The sequence below is a fragment of the Onychomys torridus genome, chromosome X (assembly GCF_903995425.1).
Source record: "Onychomys torridus chromosome X, mOncTor1.1, whole genome shotgun sequence".
Classification (NCBI taxonomy): Eukaryota; Metazoa; Chordata; class Mammalia; order Rodentia; family Cricetidae; genus Onychomys; species Onychomys torridus.
Genome location: NC_050466.1, coordinates 102,292,777 through 102,313,759, shown reverse-complemented (window position 1 = coordinate 102,313,759; position 20,983 = coordinate 102,292,777). Strand labels below are relative to the sequence as shown.

The 20,983-nt window shown below is 36.5% G+C and overlaps 1 protein-coding gene across 1 annotated transcript; it reads right to left on the bottom strand.

The window, feature by feature from the left end:
• Positions 1-10,218: 10,218 nt before the first annotated feature.
• Positions 10,219-10,686, bottom strand: LOC118574574 (ubiquitin-conjugating enzyme E2 D4-like). Its single transcript, XM_036175541.1, has one exon. It carries the CDS (start codon positions 10,684-10,686, stop codon positions 10,219-10,221), a length of 468 nt encoding a protein of 155 aa, XP_036031434.1.
• Between the last annotated feature and the right edge of the window lie 10,297 nt (positions 10,687-20,983).

Here is a 20,983-nt window from a genome sequence, read left to right as displayed (position 1 = left end):
TCATACCTTATATTTAAGAATATTCTGTATCATAATTCTTCGTTAATCTCAAATGACAAAAGTGTGTGGTAAGAGTGAATCTTAGGGTAATTTAAATCTTTTCAAAATATTTTATAGACAAATCTTTGAATTTTCTAGATAAATAATTGCAATTTCCTCAGGCAAGAACTTTAATCTATTCTTTTAGGGATGAAGCACTTCCACTACCAAAGGTGAATTTCAGAATTTCTTGTGCTCTACCATGATAGAATCTTCCCAATTAAAGTAAGAAGAAAACTTTAACATTATTTTCTTAAAGTTTAGTGTTTTCACTTTAGCAGTATGTGACATTCAAGCTCTTCATAGTTTGATATGATGGGTTTGATCTTAGGCCATTTCATCTCCAAAGGTAGCCAGAGTGAAAGTATCATTCAAGATGCATTAATTCATTTTAGGACACTATGAAAAATATCTGACAGAAAAATTTATGAAAGGCTTTATTTTAGCTTATGGTTTCAGAAAGGCTCAGTCCACCATTTTTGGGAAAGTTCATGGTGGAAAACGTCTGTGACAGAGACTCCTCACACTGTAGTGGATCAGATAGAATAGTAACCAGAAACCAACAGCTAGTCAGGAATCTTCAAAATCCTACCATTACTTTGTCTGCCAGTTAGAGTGTACATGCTGAAAGTTCTACCGGCTCCCCAAATATTTTGTTCTACCTTTTTATTATATGGGTCCCAGTTTTATAATTCTTTTTTTTCCTTTCTTTTTTATTATTGTTTTTTTATTTTATAATTTAATTTAATTTTACATATCAGCCACAGATTCCCCTATCCTCCCTCCTCCCACTCCCCACCCTCTCCGCAGCCCACCCCCATTCCCATCTCCTCTATGGCAAGGACTCCCCTGGGGATTCAGCTCAACCTGGTAGATTCCATTGAGTCAGGTCCAGTCCCCTCCTCCAAGGCTGAGCAAAGTGTCCCTGCATAGGCCCCAGGTTCCAAACAGCCAGCTCATGCACTAAGGGGCTCCCCAATTATCATGCCCTAGAAAGTAAGCATTCAAAGCACTATCTTATAGAGTCATTTTAGGATGACACCATGACAAGGGAAAGCCCTAGAAACTTTCAAGTGATTTATATAGCTCTTAAACTAGACAACTGATTCCCTCAGTTTATCCGTTTCTCTCTCTACATTGTTCTTGGTACAATTAATATTGATATTTTAGCTCAGTCTGGTGGTATAATTCCCTCTTATTTAGGAGATTATGGGGATTTTTTAATCCTAAATTCTTCAAGTTAATAAATGAAGTATACCATATGTTTACTCTATGTTTGAAGTTTTATTCTCATCTGTAAAGTACTTTAACAAAGTCATATAGACTCAGGTTTGAACAAATCTGTGGCTGTGTATATTGGTCTAACCAGGATAGCAAGCAAAATTATATAAAACACACACTTTACCACCACCTTATGTATTGTTTCATATGTTTGACTGAACTCTTCATGCCAGTGTCTACTTTCATATACCCCAGATTCACATGTGAGTACTTCTCCCCTCTCTATGTAAGTAGTTTATACAGTTTAAATTCAGTCCTCTCTGGTACTCTTAGAAATGAAACACCATTATTTGAAAATGCTCATGAATAGTATGTTAATACAGATCAATTTGGGAGGAATGATTTATTTAAATTTCCTAATATACTGATATATAACTTATACATTAGTAGTGTTTTAAAAATACATCTACAATTCTATATGTAATCTTATCTATTACTTTGAAATACTGCAGATGACTATACAGTATATATTCACATGCTTTGCTTTATAGCCAAGAATAAATTACAATCAGTAACTTTATAGGTGTTTAAACTTAAGAACTCTTTAAGAAACTCTTAGTGTATGCATCCAAACCTTTTACCAAAATGAACATTTCTCTGTTTAAGAGGAATTTAAAATCCAATTTTCTTCTATCATTGTTCATTTTCTGAAATACGTCTATTGAATTGTTGTTATCTTAATTAGGAAAGTTGACAGAACCTAATAACAATCTGTGCGTAAATTTGTGCAGGAAACAATCAAGAATCACCTACAGTCACAATCCTATGGAGGTTTGTTTAATTATTAGATCTGATCCATATTATCCAGCCATGACATGTAAATAACCTCAGATATTGTCTTAATTACAAGAAGACATTTTTACTTATGACAGAATCATAGAATTATGCAGAACATCACAAAATATCTGAATTAGAATCAAATAGTGTTATTTCTTATTGTACAGTAGGCAGCATGAACTCCAATTTTACCACAGTTCCTTTGGCCACCAAAGTCCATGAGGAAGAAGCAAAGACTTTATAAAACCTGAATAAACAGTGGATTTGTGTTATAGCCTAGAAATAGTGAATTTTGAAATATCTCCATTCTTAAACTTATCTGATATTTGCTCTGGAGGAAAATATTATCATTATTATCCTTGTCATGATATAAATCTTTATTCTAGCCACCAAGAAACAAATTGAGTATTACATGAACTTCTGTTATGTGATTGTAATTGAAAAGATAGTTCAAAATTATGCCCCTAGAAGTTAAAACTTCATGGAGAATTTTTTCTCAGTCATTACTAACTTATCTTAGGCTCTTTGTAAAGAATCTTCTAGAGTTAACCATTCTTAGATTCCATTAAACTGCTTGCTTCTGTTATGCTCACTACCCTCACAATATTTTTGCTGCTGAGCAAGATGCCAGGACATAGTTTGCCTTCAAAAACACCATGTTTTGGATAACTAGGGCCACACCTTTGTCCCTGAATACCTGGCTGTCATCCCAGCTAGTGGGATTAAAAGCTTTAAATTAGCTGTAAACTGTATCTGAATGGTTATCTTTGGTAGGCTACCCTTAATAGGAGTATACACTGTTTATAATATTTGTTTAGCTCATTTATACATATGTGTGAATGTGAGTACACAATGGATTGTGATAAACATTTGTTTCTTACTTGAGGTCATGGGCAATGAAGTTTGAAATTCAATGACTTTGAGTGATTAAACTGAAGAAAACACTAATGACTTAAAAAATTAAAGAAATATGTCTAAAATATATTTTCCTTTTTTTTAGTAAGACATGAGATAATTTTCAACACATAAGAAAATTTCATGAACATACTATAGTTTAATGAATTTCATAAGCTTGGAAATGCTATATTTGTTTTATTTGCTTTCCCACAGAATTTATTGTGAGTCTACATAATTACGAATCTTCAACATCCACTTGTGCAAAGGAGACATATATACTCAAAGACAATTCAAGTAACAAAAGTTTCAACTATTCCTTAATCCATTTTCATTGCCTCTATTTGGTTTATCTCAATTATTGATCTTCAAAATCCTTATGAATGCAGGAAAAACCTGGGGATATCCAGCTATGACACTTTTTATCATCTTCAAGGCAATAACTTTACTTCACATTGTCGCAAAGTGTGATGGTATTGTGTTCCCCAAAATATTGTTCACCCAAATAAACATATCTGGAGTCAGAGACAGAACAGCCACAATATTAAACACAGAGGATAGGCAGTGGTAGCACATGCCTTTAATCCTAGCATTCCAGAGGCAGAAATCCCTCTGGATCTCTGTGAGTTCAAGGCCACATTGGAAACAGTCAGGCATGGTGACACACGCCTTTAATCCCAAGAAGTGAGCCTTTAACCCCTGGAGTAATGGCAGAAAACAGAAAGATATGTAAGGCATGAAGGTCAGAAACTAGAAGCATTTGGCTGGTTCAGCTTTTAGGCTTTGGAGCAGCAGTTGAGCTGAAGAACTGGCAAGGTTTGATTTTATTAAATAGACCTGTTAAGGTTCCTGCTACATCTGGCGCCCAACATTCATGGTACGAATTCATGAAAAACCCTCTTGCCTGTGGCCTTGCAGGCCCCAGCTCAGGCCTGAGTTATACTCGGCCAGTTGTGTTGGCCATCACCGGCTGGATTTACTGAAGAAGGCAGAGGCAGGAGGAATCCAGGTTGAGGCTGGCAGCCTAGGAGGCTTGCTAAGGAGAAGCTTTGGCCAGGGCCCAGACACAAAAGGTGGCAGGGGGACCATGGAGGCAGCGGCTGCTGCTCTGAGTTGCTGGCTCTTTCTCATCATGTTGGTGACTGTGGTGATGCCGCTACCTGGGACAAAGGGTTTACTGCTTTTGGTTCAGAGAATTGCCAGGAACATTGTGTTTTAAGAAATCATTGTCAAAGGTCAGTTTGGAAAAGTTTGGCAAGACAAATGGTGGGGAGAAATTGCTGTGAAGATTTTCTCTTCTAGGGAAGAATGTTCATGGTCCCGAAAGACAGATATTTATTAGATTGTGATTACTCCAAACCACAGAGGAGGCAAAAAAAAAAAATGTCTGCAGGGAACCATGACCGTGCCTAACAGTGACTTTGAAATATTCAAAAAGATGACAGAATCCCACAATGATGATTCCACGTGGACTATGCTAAAGCCATTAAGCTGATTAACACCACCAAATGATCGACTTTGTATCACAAACTGCTTAGGACAATTTTGAGAAGGCTAGCTGAGATGATCCAGCATGGCAGACTACTTGAATAAGGACTTGAAACAAGCCCTGCACTTTCTCATTATGTAGCGACTGGACAAATGATACAGGACTTGACAACCCCAAAATTTTCTTTTCAGGATCCCCTAAAGATGTCTTCACCCCGAGAAAGCAGGAGGTAATTTTAAGAAAATAATGCCCATATTCCCAAGCGGTGGTTTGGGTGTGTTTTGGTCGTTCAATGGCTTATAGATAATTGTTATTGTTTATTATGATTGGTTACAAGTTGTTAATTGTTAATGGTCAGGAAAAAAGCTGAGCAAGGGTATTAGATTCAGAGTCTTTGTTTAGAAAAAAAGGAAAAAAGAGAATATAGATATGAAGTATAGATGAATCTACTCTGAGGAAAAAAATAAAGAATAATAGAATAAATGGGTACATCACTGAATCTACTGTAGAAAGAAAAAGGGGAAGATATAAAAATGACAAAAGGTAGGTTACTGAATCTATTATGAAAAGAAAAAATACTTTTTAAATGGAACTACTTATTTTACATAGGATAATTAAAAAAATTGTTTGAGTTTATCAAATGTTACTGGACTTGACAATGTCAAAATATATATAATGGAGTTTTTTATCTGAATCTGTCAAATGTTAATGGACTAGACATCGTTCATGTATATACTGTATATACTTACTGGATAGTTTTTCTTGTATTAGCTATAAGCTTTTTTTAATTTTATGAAAAGAAAGGAGGAAATGTGGTATTGTGTTTCCCAAAATATTGCTCACCCTAATAAATTTATCTGAGGTCATAAAACAGACAGCCACTAGATACAGAGGCTAGAAAATGGTGGCACTCATGCCTTTAATACTAGCATTTCAGAGACAGAAATCCTTCTGGATCTCTTTGAGTTCATGGCCACATTGGAAACAGCCAGGCATGGTGACTCACAACTTTAATCCCAGAAAGTGAGCCTTTAATCCCAGGAAGTGATGGTAGAAAACAGAAAGGTATATAAGGCATGAGGACCAGAAACTAGAAGCATTTGACTGGTTCAGCCTTTAGGCTTTGGAACAGCACAGTTCAGCTGATATTCATTCGAATGAGGACTCAGAAGCTTCCAGTCTGAGGAAACAGGATCAGCTGAGGAACTGGAAAGGTGAGGTAGCTGTGGCTTGTTCTGCCTCTCTGATCTCCCAGCATTCACCCCAATACCTGACTCCAGGTTTAATTTCATTAATAAGACACTTTAAGATTCCTGCTACATGAGACTCTTTAAGATTCATGCTACAACAAAGAGTCATGTTTTAATGATGTTAGTATTTTACTCACACAGTGTGTCTTAGTAAATCAAAATTGTTCTCAATGAATAACTGAAAAAATAGAAGAAATTCAAGGACAGTTACATGACATTTGGGAGTAATTTATTGGTAGCATAACATTATAAAGAAACTAGTGCCAACATTGATTTATTAAGCAACAAAAGTCTTACCCATTTTTTTGCTAGTAAAATCTCTTGAGATGAGAGACCTATAGTTTTTTCAGAGTCATTAGGGATATTGCATAATGACTATAAATTACTTTTCCTCTGTATGAGAATAATTCTGTTAGCCCTACCCACAGCAGATCTCATACCTCAATTATATCCACTCTCTGATTACCTTCTCTTATCTCAGAGCCCCCTTTACTTTTATCCCCAAATAGTTTGCTTCCAGTATATTTATGTTATTTGTGGAGTACAATGTTCCACACATGAGAAAAAAATAGTGTGATATTTGTATTCTTTACTTTACTTAGAGGAGCATTTATATAGTCCACAAAAAATATAAATTAATTAAAAATACTCAGTTCCTGGATGGGGAATGACTCATGAGCTCCTTGTGGACGGAGACTATTGGTAATTAATCATTACAAGTGTAGAAACATGTCATTTTCTTCTGTGGTGTAGTAACTGAAAAGTAGTAGCTAGCCCATATTCCAGTAAGCCACACCCCATTCAAGCAACCATAACTAAAATCAGTGTGTCACTTAAGACAAATACAGTATGTATTTGCTTATATGTGGATATTAACTATTGTTAATGATAAGTAAGCTACAATCCATAAAAAAAAACAGAGGTTATGTACAGAGTAAGGGACAAGAGGGGACAAACAGATTTTCCTAGGAAAGAGAAATAGAATAGGTAAGGATGGATTAGGGTGGGGTGACTGGAATGGGGGCATCAAGCAGAGAGAGTATGCTGGCTAATTTTATGTAAACTTGACAAATGCTAGTCATCAGAGTGGAGGAACCTCAATTGAGAAAATGCTTCCATAAGATTGGACTGTATGAAGGCTTGTAGGACATTTCTTTAGTGATTGATGTTGGAGGACCCAGCCCGTTATGAGTGGTGTCATTCCTGCAAAGGTGATCCTGGGTTCTGTAAGAAGGCAAGATGAGCAGGCCATAAAGTGCAAGCCAGTAACCAGCATTTTTCCATGTCCTCTGCATCAGTTCCTGCCTCCAGGTGCCTGCTGTGTTTGAGTTTCTGTCCTGACTTCCTTTGGCGATGAACACTGATGATGAAGCATAAGCTAAATAAATTCTTTCCTCTCAAAATTGCATTGGTCATGGTCTTTCATCACAGCAAATATAAGCCAAACAAGTGGACAATGGAGGGAATGTAAGAAGAGACAGCTAAAATTTAGGGCCATTTGAGGGTTAATATGAAAACCTAATATAGTAGAAGCTTCATAAAACATATACATATATTAAAGCAATCTAAATGAAATCACCAAATTATGACAAGGCTCCAACTGGAAATCTATTTTAAACCAAATGAAACTTTCAGTGATGGAATTGGGTTATATATAATTGAATTATTCCCCAAAGGGAACCCTCCAAAACCCAGGCTGTTGCCAACAATTACAGGTTGCTCTCCACAAACTTACAAGGCTCTATTGCTGAATATAGCACTTCCACAACTGATTAAGCATAGAGAAATCAAGCTAGTACTTCCAAAGAGCCTTTACCCATACAAACTAGTGTTCGTGGTAACAGAAGTTATTCTGCAACCTACCAAAGCAGAAACATCAGCCCAGGTACAACCCCTTTCACTTACTATAATGTCATGCCTGCAAGAAATGCTAGTGCAAAGCTGGCACAAACTTTGTGGGAGTAACCGATCAGTATCTGGTACAATTTAAGGCCCACTCCATGAGATGGAACCCATATCTGATATAGTTTGGATTGCCAAGTACCTGAGACTAGATAGCCCAGGGATCTAAGGGAAAACCCTATGCTACTTTCCTGTTAAAGGAATGTAGGTAAAAAGGAATGTATGTAAAAAGGAATGTATGTAAAAAGGAATGTAGGAATAAAATGACTCCTAATAATATCTTATACTCATAGATCAGTGCCTTTCTCAGCCAACATTAGAGAAGCTTCTTCCTACAGAAGATGAGAACACAGAGACATATATATATATATATATATATATATTTGGAACACTCAGCATTAAGTGTGATGGGACATCTCCATCAAATCCTTCCCTTCAGACTTCTGGAAACCCTTCAAAAGAGGAGATAGAAGAGTCTAAGAGCCAGGGGGGATGAAGGGCAGCAAAGAAACAAGGCTTTCTAAACACAATAACCAATGCACATATGATCTCAGAGACTGGGGCAGCATGCCCAGGGCCTGCATAGTTCTGTATCAGTTGAAAGGAGAAGTGAACACATAAAAATTCTCTAACTCAGAAGTTGTCTCCTATTGATAACCACATGGAAATGAAAATTTAATTTTCTCCAAGGGAGTTTGATTAGGGAATCAAGCTACTCTTAAGAATAGGCTGTCTGCTCAGTAGTAGATGGCCAACTGAAAATGAACACAACATAATACATCCTTTGAGGTACTTTGTCTCATAATTTCAGGATGTTGTTTTTGTTTTCTCATGAGAAGGCTTTAGGGAAGTGATAAGATCATGAGAGATCTGGCTTTAAAAGTTAATGACTTGGGGGGTTAGGGACTTAGCTCAGTGGTAGAGCGCTTCCCTGGCAAGCACAAGGCTCAGGGTTCAATCCTCAGCTCCAAAAAAAAAAAGAAAGGAAAAAAAAAGTTAATGACTTGAAGGCCTTATCATTTGGTGTCATAATTAGGAAGTAATGAAAATTAGGAAATAGAGTGTGATTAGAGGAACTTGTTTACAGATAGTGTCCCTTAGAAATATATATGTTGTTCCCAGACTCTTCCTTTTTTAATAAATATTTTTATTTTTTAATTAATTTAATTTTACATATCAGCCCCAGATTCCTCTGTCCTCCATCTTCCCCCCCCCCAGCATTACCCCCCTTAATCCACCCCTATTCCCACATCCTCCAAGGTAAGGTCTTGCCTGGGGATTCAGCCCAGTCTAGTAGATTCAGTTGAGGCAGGTCCAGTCCCATCCTCCCTGCACCAAGGCTGTGAACCAATAGCTGAGGAGCCCCCAACTGGATCAGGCCCTCTGGATAAGTGAGACAGTTTATGAACTTAAGCTGTTTAGGAGGCCCCCAGGCAGTAGGACCAAGACCTGTCCTTGGTGCATGAGCTGGCTTTTTATCACCTAAACCCTTCTTATCTGTCTACAGTACATCCTTTGGTCAGAATGCATTACCTCGCCAAGCTTAGAAGCAATAGAGGCAGTAGATATTTACAGAAACCACTGAAACTGAAAGATAAAAAAAAAATCTACCCAGGGCTGGAGAGATGACTTAGTAAGGTGCTTGCTGTGGAAACATAAAGAACTATGTTTGGACCTCCAGCATCCAAATAAAATGACAGGTATAGTGATAGGCACTAAACATGTTACTTATAACAATTCCTAATCTACTCAATTTTAGTGAGGTAAATGTGAATTTCAAAGTACAGTGTCAAAACTACACATAGCAAAGTCCCCCCTGAGAAAATAAGGGAAGCTTTACTCTCAGGCCTGCAATGACAATATAAGGGAAACATTGGGACAGAAGGGTCTGAAATTCCGGCCATCATAGACTACTGAATGAAGTTGAAGACAGCATTAATTACATGTAAATTCTTTGTCAAAAAAATGTTCTGCTATTGCTGGTTGGTTATACTGCTTGGCATTGGATTCTAAAGCCCACACAACTTTTTCTTGCTTTGTTTTCCAAACCTAATTCAATAAAAATAACTGTTTAGGAAAATCTAAAATGCAACTAGTTTTACATTCTTTCTAGGACCTCAATTCTCCTACTCTCCTGCAACTTCCAGCAACCCCCTCTCACTCTCACCCTGTACCTTACCCACATCCCATTCACCTGTCCTCACTCCCATTCCCCAACCACATATCCATCTGTCCTTTTCTCACTTCCCAAGTCCCCCACACTCAGTCTACATTTCTCACCTCTCCCCATACCCCATCCATCTTCCCTTCCCCTTACTCTCACCACCCCTGTCCCAGCCATATGCCCTTCTCTTGCCTCCCACCTCCCCATACCCAATCCATTTACCCTCCTCACTTTCACTCCCCACCTCCTCTGTATCCTGTCCATTTTCCCTTCTCTCCTACCCCCAACCCTCACTCATAGTTATCTTAGTTTGAAAATTGTACAATATTTGTCTAGAAAAGATTAGAGAAGGATCACTTTGCTCAAAGTAATAAAACATGACTGATAGGTTTATTATCATGACCACAGAATACAAGTTGAAATTATATGGCATATCTTTTCGTCCACTCTCGAGCTAATTTATCATACTCCCTAAAATCCTTGCGGTAGACCCTCGCAATTTCCGGAACTAGAGGATCATCTGGGTTTGGATCGCACAATAGAGAACAGATAGAAAGAAGAACTTTGGAAATTGTAAGTGCAGGTGACCACTGAGAATCCAATATATCTAGACAGATGCTTCCATTTTTGCTAATATTTGGATGGTAGATTTTAGTGATAAATGAAATTTTGGGGGGCTTGAAGGGATAATTGGTTGGAAAGAGAATGGTCAAGAAAAATACCCCACCCTGGTAGGGGCTGTCGTCAGGTCCCATTATGGTAGCTTGCCATTGAAACATGTTTTCTGCCACTGGACCTGCAGAACACTGGGCTGGCGGATCATGAGACATGGCAAGGAATTCCTTCTGGATTCGTTTAAGGGCCATTGCCTCCAAACTAGATCGAAACATCTCCTTCACTGTGTGTGGCAACTGGTAGGTAGATGGCTCTACTGAACCTAGAGTATAGGGAGAGAGGAGAAGATGATATATGATTAGGCTGAGGGTTAGGTCAAGTTATTAAGACATAATTCAGAGATGGATGAGGCAGACAGAACCAAGGGCTAGTGGTATTAGCTCCTCAACTGTACCTGAAGATCTTCAAAAACTCATGTGACTTTGGGTCAGGATCTGGAGAATCCTCTGTAGTTGCTTGGAGGCTGTGATGCGGAGAGGACAACTGCAAGAAGACACAGCTCTCCGGAAGGACCAATAACTCCAGCAGCCGGTTGTTGGCGCTATTGTAGAATACGCGCCTTGAATGTCTGTATAGCTTCTAAGGAATATTCTGTGAGGTCACAGAGAACGTAATAAAGTGATGGGCACATCAATATGGCGTCAACATCGGGGTCAGCTTGGCATCAACATAGGGTAATGTGGGTGGAGCATGGAGTGAACATGGGATCAACATGAAGTCAGCATGCAATTTTACACATTTTATAAGGATGATATTCTCTAGTGTAAACAACTTTAGGAAATTTAATACCCTTTTAAAAGTTATATTGGTTATATTTTTATAAATTTTAATGTGGAAGTCTCTAAAAATTCAACAATGAAGTTAAAAATGTAAGTTTTGATTAAGTTCTGACACTAAATGGGTAATAATAATAATAATAATAATAATAATAATAATCCATTGCTATTGCTAGCATTGAGAAGAAATCAACCTAATGCCAATATACTAATGTAGTATAATACTGTATCTGTAGGACAACTTCCTTGAATGGTTAATATTGCTCTTAATTTTTAAAAAGTCCTCCTGTACAGAATCTACTCTAGGGCATATTTGTCTATTTATTACTCTTGAGTTTGGAATGTTCCCATAACTGTCTGAATGTTTTCCACTGGTACTTATGAAGAGCTCATCACATACCCTTTGTTTTTCAGTCTTAAGCACATTGACATTGATAATGAACTCAGACAATTTGGAAATGAGGAAGAGGAAAATGGGACAAGAAAGTAGGTTCATTTTTGTATTTTGGAAGTTCAAACACTTGATGCCTTACAATAAGGGTATACTTACCAAAAGTAAGCTGCATGAACTTACTTTCATTTATAAAACCTTTTTTTTTTTTTTTGGTTTGGAAGCAGGGATGTACAGAGAAGCTGACAAGTCTTTGTAAACAAACAATGATTTATTTACTAAAAAGAGGAGTGAAGAATGGGGAGGTAGGAGATACATTGTAGTTTTCTTTCTTTTTACTCTTTTTCTTAAAACAAGGTCTCACTATGTTCCCTGACTTCCTGGCCTGAAACTCACCATGTATGTAGACCAGGCTGTCCTAGATGTCATAGAGATACATCTACCACTGCCTCTAATAAAATAATTGAGAATAATAAATAATCTTATTTCTAATTAAGATATTCTATATTTTTATATGTGTGTTAACCACTCAAATCATTGTTAAGTGAAAATATTAATATGAAATGTTATACAGAATTGATCTTTCTTATGTCCTTTTTCTTTCTCTTCCTCCTCTTCCATCTTGTGTTAGTGCTGCTATGCCAAAAAAAATTAGTTTCTCACAGCTGTTGATGTTAAATTTTGAAATCAAATTGTTGGCAGTTATATAGTGCTTCTGAAGACAATGAAAGAATCTATAATCACCTCTCCCTAGCTTTGTAATGTTTCTGATGTTGTTGTTTTGTTTTGTTTTGTTTTTCTACTTTCAAGGGAGCAAACCCAGGGTTGGTGTTTTTAGGCAAAGGCTCTACCATTGAGCCCAACCTCACATTTTCCATAGCTTCTGCTATTCTCTGCATCCCTGATTATGTTCTTAAAGCCACTGCTCCTTTTTGTTGAAGAATGCACATGTCTTACTGAGTTCAATTAGAAAGTTTTGCTGCCTTCCAAATCCCTAAAGTCTACTGCTCTTCCTTTATTTTTTCCTGTTTCTGTACTCTACAGTTCAATATTGCAGGCTTCTTTCTGATGTTAAAAGAATCTTAAAAACTTTGATCAATTTTCATTGTATCAAGAAAGTCCACACTACTATACAACAAAATTATATATGGAAATTCACTGAATTAACTTTATCTCTGTTTCATACTGTGAGTGCTGTTCATAAGGTCATCCCTATGTCACAACCTTAATCTTTTAATTTTTTTACTGAAAGTTAATGTGTCTATGTGCAGATGCTCCTAAAGTTTAGAATAAGATTATTTCCCCATAAAAGCATAATAAGCTAAAAAAAGCAGCATTTAAAAATACATTTGATATACTTACCTACCAATCAAATTATTATAGCTTGGCAAGAGAGTTCACTGTAGGATATAATTTTTACCTTATGTTCATATGGCTAACTGAAAATTTGCTGGTGTCAACTGTTCACCATCTTGATAATCTCATGTCATACATTGCTAGATTATAAATGGTTAAATAAAAAAAATTAATGATGTCTAAGTGCACATTCCTTCCACTCCATCATATCTTTGAAAAATTGTAAGTTGAACTATATCATCTAGTATTGTCTACATTGAACTCTGTTTGCATAGCTTACTTTGATGGCTAATATCTATTAATCATCAAAACCATTTTCTTGGGTTTTCCTTGATGTTATTTTGAACAATTATTTTATTTTATTTATTTATTTATTTATTTTTATTTTTATTTTTTTGGTTTTTCGTGACAGGGTTTCTCTGTGTAGCTTTGTGCCTTTCCTGGAAGTCACTTGGTAGCCCAGGCTGGCCTCGAACTCACAAAGATCCACCTGGCTCTGCCTCTTGAGTGCTGGGATTAGAGGCGTGCACCACCACCACCCAGTGTGAACAAAAATTTATGGAAAGAAAGTATACCTTACCATGAAGCTACTACAAAGTAGATGAACTGATTAGAACTTTCTTTATTAAGAAATATTTTGTTCATTTTACATACCAATCACAAATCCCCCTTTTCCCTCTTTCTGCCTCTCTGGCCTCCCACTCAGCTCAACACCCATTCCCCCCTACAAGGAGGTAAGGCCTCCCTCAAGGAGTCAGCAGAGCCTGCTACATTCACTAGAGGCTGGTCCAAGCCCCTTCCCCTGGCAGGGCTGTGCTGTGCGGAGTTGTCCCAACATAGGTAGTAGACTCCTAAAAGCCAGCTCATGTACCAGGGATGGATCCTGATCCCACTGCCAGGGTGCCCCTTAAGCAGACTTACAATGGTTGTAGAAAGGTTAGAACTTCTCCAGTCCAGAACCCTATAATTTATCTTAGTCAATCTTTAGCCCTCTTAATAGTCATTCCTTGACTACCTCTGTATGTGATCCAATACCACTGTAATTATAAAGTGAAAGCTTTTGGAATGTATTCATTGAACAGACAACTAGATTTCACACACCAAAAGGCTAAGGATGTCATCAAACAACATCTGAGGGTTATCTTACTGCTCTGCTGTAAACCATCTATTGAATATTTACACAAATTTATTTGAAGTTGATTTATGGTTTTTGTTGTTCTGTTACTATGAAACTGTTATTATGTTGAAAATGGATTTGGGGAAATTTGAAATTGTTTTCATACATCATGGTTGCTCATATTTTATTCTAGAATAAAGTATCTTTAATCTCTTGGGAGATAAAACACGTTTTGTTGTTGTTTATTGAAATTATCTAACAGCTCTTTTCATAATTACTTTACCTCTCAAATTTTGTTAGAATTATGAAGTAAAAATAAGACTTCACATTCTGCACATTGTTTGGAAATCAGGATAAACGAACTAGTTAATCACAAGCACTATTCTCTTTCTAATAACATAATGCAAAGTAATTTTTCTGCCAATTTGCTTAAGGAAAAGGGATCACATTTCCACCAGCTTTCTACATTTACATCTCAGGATTTTTAGAAAGAATTGTTAGCACTATATTACTACCAATATTCAATCCATTAATTCCTTGCTGTTTATTTTCTTCTGAGCCATCATCAATGTAATATTAAACAAATATGCTTCCAGCAATCATTAATTAAATATATGTTCCTTATTCTTACATGTCCCTCAATATTTTTCCAATTTCTGCACACTAACCAATTCTAAAGTAACTCTTACAATTTAATATAGGTAAATGGTAAATAGAAATGGATTGTTTGTGTTAACAGTTCAATATAATCAGGTTACAGGTAGATATTTTTCCTCATTTTGTGCCTATTTTATTTTTTTTTAGGATTTTCTTTCCAGTCCATTATCATGGGAGAAAGTTAACAAAACAAACAAACAAAAAAGTGAAAATCAAACAGCAATAAGAAAACTGAGCCAAAGTGACTAACTGTTCACACAGTCAATGTTTATACAAAAGAAATTAAAATAACTTACACTTTTCTTTTTAACTCTTGAATTATACATTTTAAATAATGTATGTTTTCCCCCCATTAAAATGATATTCTCTGCAGGCAAAATTCCATCCTAACTCTAGTAGAAATGCAGTTAGGCAGATTTAGCTGAAGGCAGAATTTATCCATGTGAAATATATTCATTAAATATAACATGTTTCTATAACATATGTTCTAAAATTTGCAAGATAGTTATGCCCATGTTAATTTGATTGACCATGAACTTTGAAAATGGCCATAAGCCCATTGGATGCAATTGTAATGTTTCCTTTTTATGTTTCAATCATTCATCAAAATGTGTTGATAATATATAGTGTATATCACCTTAGAGTATATCACCAAAATCTAAACAATATTAGTTCAGCACTAAAGAAAAGAGTTTTCAGAAAATGCTATTTTCTAATTTTTACACTATTTAAAACTGTTGTTTGTTCTTCCTCAAGTTATTTCCTTTTTATATTCATTAGGTGTGGTACTCTGGGGGATTTTGTATAATGAGAATTGTCAATTATCTAGCCTGAAAGGATTTTCATGTAAAATTGATATTACAAGCCAACATAATTATTATTTTAAAAATATCTAGAGAGATAACTGAATAGTTAAAAGCATTTGGTGCTCTTCCAGAAGACTCAAGTTCAATTCCTAGCACCTATATGATGGCTCACAACTCTCTGTGACTCTAGTTCTAGGGCATCTAATACCCTTTTCTGACCTCAATGGACACTAGCTGCAAGCAGTTCACATATATACATCCAAACACATACATAAACATAAAATAAAAAATTTCCAAAGTTTTAATAAAGGATGTATGTATTTAGAAGAAAATTGAACATGTTATTACATCAACAGCAGACATAACATAGTATTAATAAATGTTTAGCTTACAGTCATGGACATTTACACTTATATAGTACCAATAATTTATGTTTAGTTTATGTTCAGTTCCTCTATTAAGAATATTCTTTTTGGGGGGTGGGGGGTTTAAGACAGGGTTTCCCTGTGTAGCTTTGTGCCTTTCCTGGAACTCATTTGGTAACCCAGACTGGCCTCAAACTCACAGAGATCTGCCTGGCTCTGCCTCCCCAGTGCTGGGATTAAAGGTGTGCACCACCACCGCCCAGCAGTAAGAATATTCTTAGTTATTATTGCTTTGAAATTTACCAGCAAACTCATAGCATTTAGTTTAAATCCCTACAGTATTGAGTAGTAAGGTCTGTTGAATATAATTAGGCTATGGGATCACTGCTCTAATGAATGGACTAAGCTTGTTACTAAGTGAATTGGTTAGTTATCTCAGGAATATGTTAGTTCTGTCAGTGTTCATTCACATTTGGGCCTCTCTCAAGAGTACCCATTTTCCTTGTGATACTTCCTGCTATGTTTGGGAACAGCAGAAATGCTTTGTCCCTTGCAGCCTCGCAGGATTTGTCTTCTCCACTTTTAGAACCATACACAAAATAAACTTTCATTGACTTATAACCATATACTGGATAAATTATCTATTATGTGAAAGAATAATAACTAATATGATAGTTACTATTTATAGTCAACTTGACTGGATACAGGATCACCTAGTTGGATTAGGAAAACTGCTATAACCTTTATATATATCCAACTCTCCAGCCCCCTGCTCAAATACTGACTCATTATTCCATTTTATAAAGTTAATTTCATTTACTCTTCTCACTCACAAATATTGTAAGTTGCTATGACACATAACTTAGATTCATATAAAATGAATCTAAAATTGGTCATATATTTTCTAAAGCTTTATTCCACTTTATATGTATGAGAGCTTTACTTGCATATGTAGCACAGATACTAATTGCTTTTAATAATAAAATCCCATAGCCAGATATCGGGGTAAATGCTGAAATATCAGTAAAGGATCCAGCCACTAGAGAGACTTCTTACCTCTACCGAATCCTCAGCCTGAAAGCGGCCAAGCTCCTGTCACCACCTTGCCTTATCACTTCCTCTCTTTGCCCAGCCATATCACTTCCTGTTTCCTTCTCCCAAATTTTTGGGATTAAAGATGTGTGCCACCACTGCTTGGCCTCTTGTGGCTAGCTCTGCACTCTGATCTTCAGGAACACAAACAAAATATCACTACATTCATTTACACACACACACACACACACACACACACACACACACACACACACACACACTTGATGCCCAGAGAGGTCAGAAAAGAATGTTGGATTCTCTGGGAATGGAGTTAAGAATGGTTATGAATTATATTGTGTTTGCTTAGTACCAATCCTGGGTCCTCTACAAAAGCAGCGAGTAGTTTTAATCCCAAAGCATTTCTCTAGCACCAAACTCAAATACTAAAAATGCAAGCACATTTTTCTTTTCTTAAAAAAAGAGACAGAGTTGGATTTTCTAGCCAATGCACTATGTTGAATGATATTTGTTCTTATTTCCTTTCTGTGACTGATATAAAACATCCTAACCAAAATCAACTTAGAGAAAGAAATCCTTTATTTTAGCTTATACTTTCAGATCTCAATCCATTACTGATGATAATTGGGGCAGGAATTCAAGTAGGAACTTGAAGCACATACCATAGAGTTGGGCTGCTTGCTAGTTTACTCACAAATTCATGATTAGCATGATTTCTTATACAGTGCAAAACCACTTTCCCAGAGTATGGTGCCACCTATAGTGCCTTAGACTTTCCTCTTTCAAATAATCTGATAGAAAATTCCTCCCATCAGTGTCCAGCATGTTTCTTTAATTCTGAACCTTAGCTTGTTCTCATTAGGCTACAGAGAAAAGATAACTATTTTCTAAGTTTCAAAATAAATCTAGTTAGTAGTATGAATAACAAGATATTAAAATTTTGATTAAGAATTTTTGCTATACATTTTTTAAAATTTTAGACATAAAATAGATCTTCTGAATTTTTTAGTTATACTGCCTATATTACAGGGAAAGTTATGCTACAACAATTTAGAATTTAAAATGGACTTCTAAGACTGTAGAAAACACCTTTTTTTCTTCAGTCTTCTACTATCTATCTGAAGGTTATTGAGTTTATTCATAACTCTTTTTACAAGCTGTTGTTACATGCAACAGCAACTGATTCACAAATTATCCTGTCCATTTCTACAGTAATCTACTGCTAATAATCAATTGTTATTTTTCATTTCTAAGAGGGCACAAAAGTAAGTTGATATTAATATGTAGATATATAGGAACAAAGAAAACTATTTAAATGGGATGACTATTGCATAAAGTTCACAGGTAATCAGAAAGTTGTTTCATTATTGATTGAGATTAGAAATATAAAGCTGTAGTAGAGCTTCCAGAAGTAAGCAATTTAACAGAAGCTAAGATATGCAGTTAGTTGTAGGGGGTTGCACACAAACAGGCAGTTTAACAGAAGCTAAGATAATTTAGCTAAGAAATCCTGGCCTTTGGTTCCTAGAATGTGATTGGATAATTGCTGGTGGGATTCTCTATCAAAGAGATCACATTCTAGTTAAATGTGAAATGTTCTCAGCAAGACTACAACATGGAAGAACCTCTGACTGTCTAGCCCCATCACAGAAAGAAGGTGCTGATTTCGTGTGCTTTAACTTTTATGAGAAAATATTATGCTACTTTTACAAAAAAATCATTATTTTCTTTTTAAAAATGAATTCATTCTTTGTCTAGGTTATGCATACATATAATGGACTCTAAACATATTCATATGTGCTGTTCCCCCCATTCTTGCCCATCTTCTTTTCTTTCTACAAGTCTGTTTTCAATTTTACTGTCTCTAGCTTCATTTTATTTTCGTTTTTAAAATCAGTAAGTTTAACAAGCCTTGAGCATGAACATGAGTGTGGGTCATCCAGTGGAACATGTATGACTCACCAATAGCTAGATCAGTGAAGACAATAACTGTCTCCCCTGGTGTTGTTCTTCAACAGCCAATAGTTTCCCTGTGTGGGGCAGGTCACCACAATACAATCAACCATCCATGACTGGATTTTGAGAGGCTCATTTAGGTGCAGGCCCATTGTAGGCAACCAGCACTGTTGTGAGTTTATGATTGCAAGGACAATATCATGCCCAGAAGACAGCAATTAACAGTCCTTCTCCTCATCATCCAGCTCTTACATTTTCTCTGTTTCATCTTCTGTGATATTTCCTGAGCCTTGAAAGAGATGACACAGATCTGTCATTTACTGCTCTCTACTCAGAAGTTACTTTTTCTCAGCATTTTGATTAGCCATGAGTCTACATTAACTATTCTACTGCAAAATGGAAGCATATCTAGTCAAACCTGATATCTGCAGTTGTTTGTGGGTATAAACATAAATACATAGAAAGCTGTCCATCAAGTCAAATCATAATATCAAGAGGTCCCCTGGAGCCTTTGACCCTCACAGACATCGACTTCTGGCCAGGTTTAGAGTCCCAGACATGGATTCCCTTTTTGTGGAGTAGACTTAAAATCCAATCAGAAAGAAAGTTGTTACCTCTAATGTGGTGATGTTTTATTTGTGCTCTAACAAGTAAAACTTGCCTCGGGATCAGAAGAAACAGCCAGCCACTATATTAGACACAGAACCTAGGCAGTGGTAGCACACACCTTTAATCCTACCATTCAGGAGGCAGATTAATCCAGAACTCTTGGAGTTCAAGGCCACACTGGGAACAGAAACAGGAGTGGTGACAAATGCCTTTAATCCCAGCACCAGTTAAACATAGAGGTCTGGAGGTCTGTACAGACAAACAGGAAGTGACAGAGCTGGGCAGAAAGAGGAAGTTGGTGTATCTGGGCAGAGAGAGGAAATAAGATGGCAGGGCACTGAAAGGTGTATGTATATAAGCCATGAGTGTACAGGAAGCAGCTCTCTCCTGGGCTGAACATTTCCTAATGGTAGGAACTTGTGGCTGGATTGTTCTAACCCTTTGATCTTTCAGCTTTCACCCTAATATCTGGCTCCAGGGTTTTTTTTTTTAATTAATAATACTGTTTAGCAATTGTGTTACATTCTGTCACAAAATCACCTATGAGCACATTTCCCCTGCCAGGTCAACATTGAAACATGTCGGTTAAGGCCAAGGATGTGTTTGTTTGGTTTTTTTTCCTCATTTGCTTGCAAAGCACCTTTGGGAACTCTGAAAGCTAAGAATTAGAGATTAAATAACTAGTGAAGTTCTAGCACAATTTCTCTATGTCTTATATACAAAGTATATAGTATCTTTAGCAATAGCATTGTATAATATAGGTATTGTGGGCAACCATGAGCAATGGCAACAGTGAATGCTATTTTGGAGAGCCTATGGAGCCTTTTTGATAAGCAGCTCATAAGGAAATATCCTACAGTAGCCTTTGGATTTTTTTCATTGTACACCATTGGGTTCTGGTATATGAATTATCTACCCATGTAGGGACCTCTACTTAAACTTCATATATATGTATTATTTGAGAATACCATACATGTATATAATACATTCTGATAATATCCAACTCCCTCTATCCCCATATAACTCTTGCTTGACTCACCCACACATGTCTTCCTCCCATGTGAATGGTTTTAGCTAAAACACTGAGTTCAGTTAGTGCTGTCAATACATGTATGCATGTTGGTCCATTTGTTGGTTCCTAGGGGACACAACTCTGAAAAACACTGATACTTTCTTCCTCATTAATTACCAATACTGCCTCAGACAGTAGTGGTGTCTGGGAGGCTTATCTCCCAGTCATGCTGGAGTTTTTTCCTGGCTTGATTTTGCACAGGTCTTGTGTAGACAACCACAGTTACTTTGAGTTCATGAATGCAATAATATTATATCCTGAAGACAGTATTTTTAGAACAATCCATTTTGGCTTCTGGCTCTTGCCACCTTTCCACTTCCTTTACCATGATAATTTCTTGAGATTTGAGGGAAGGGC

Coding starts and splice junctions, on each gene's coding strand:
- LOC118574574 (XM_036175541.1), bottom strand. CDS start 10,686: ATGTTTCGATCTAGTTTGGAGGCAATGGCCCTTAAACGAATCCAGAAG.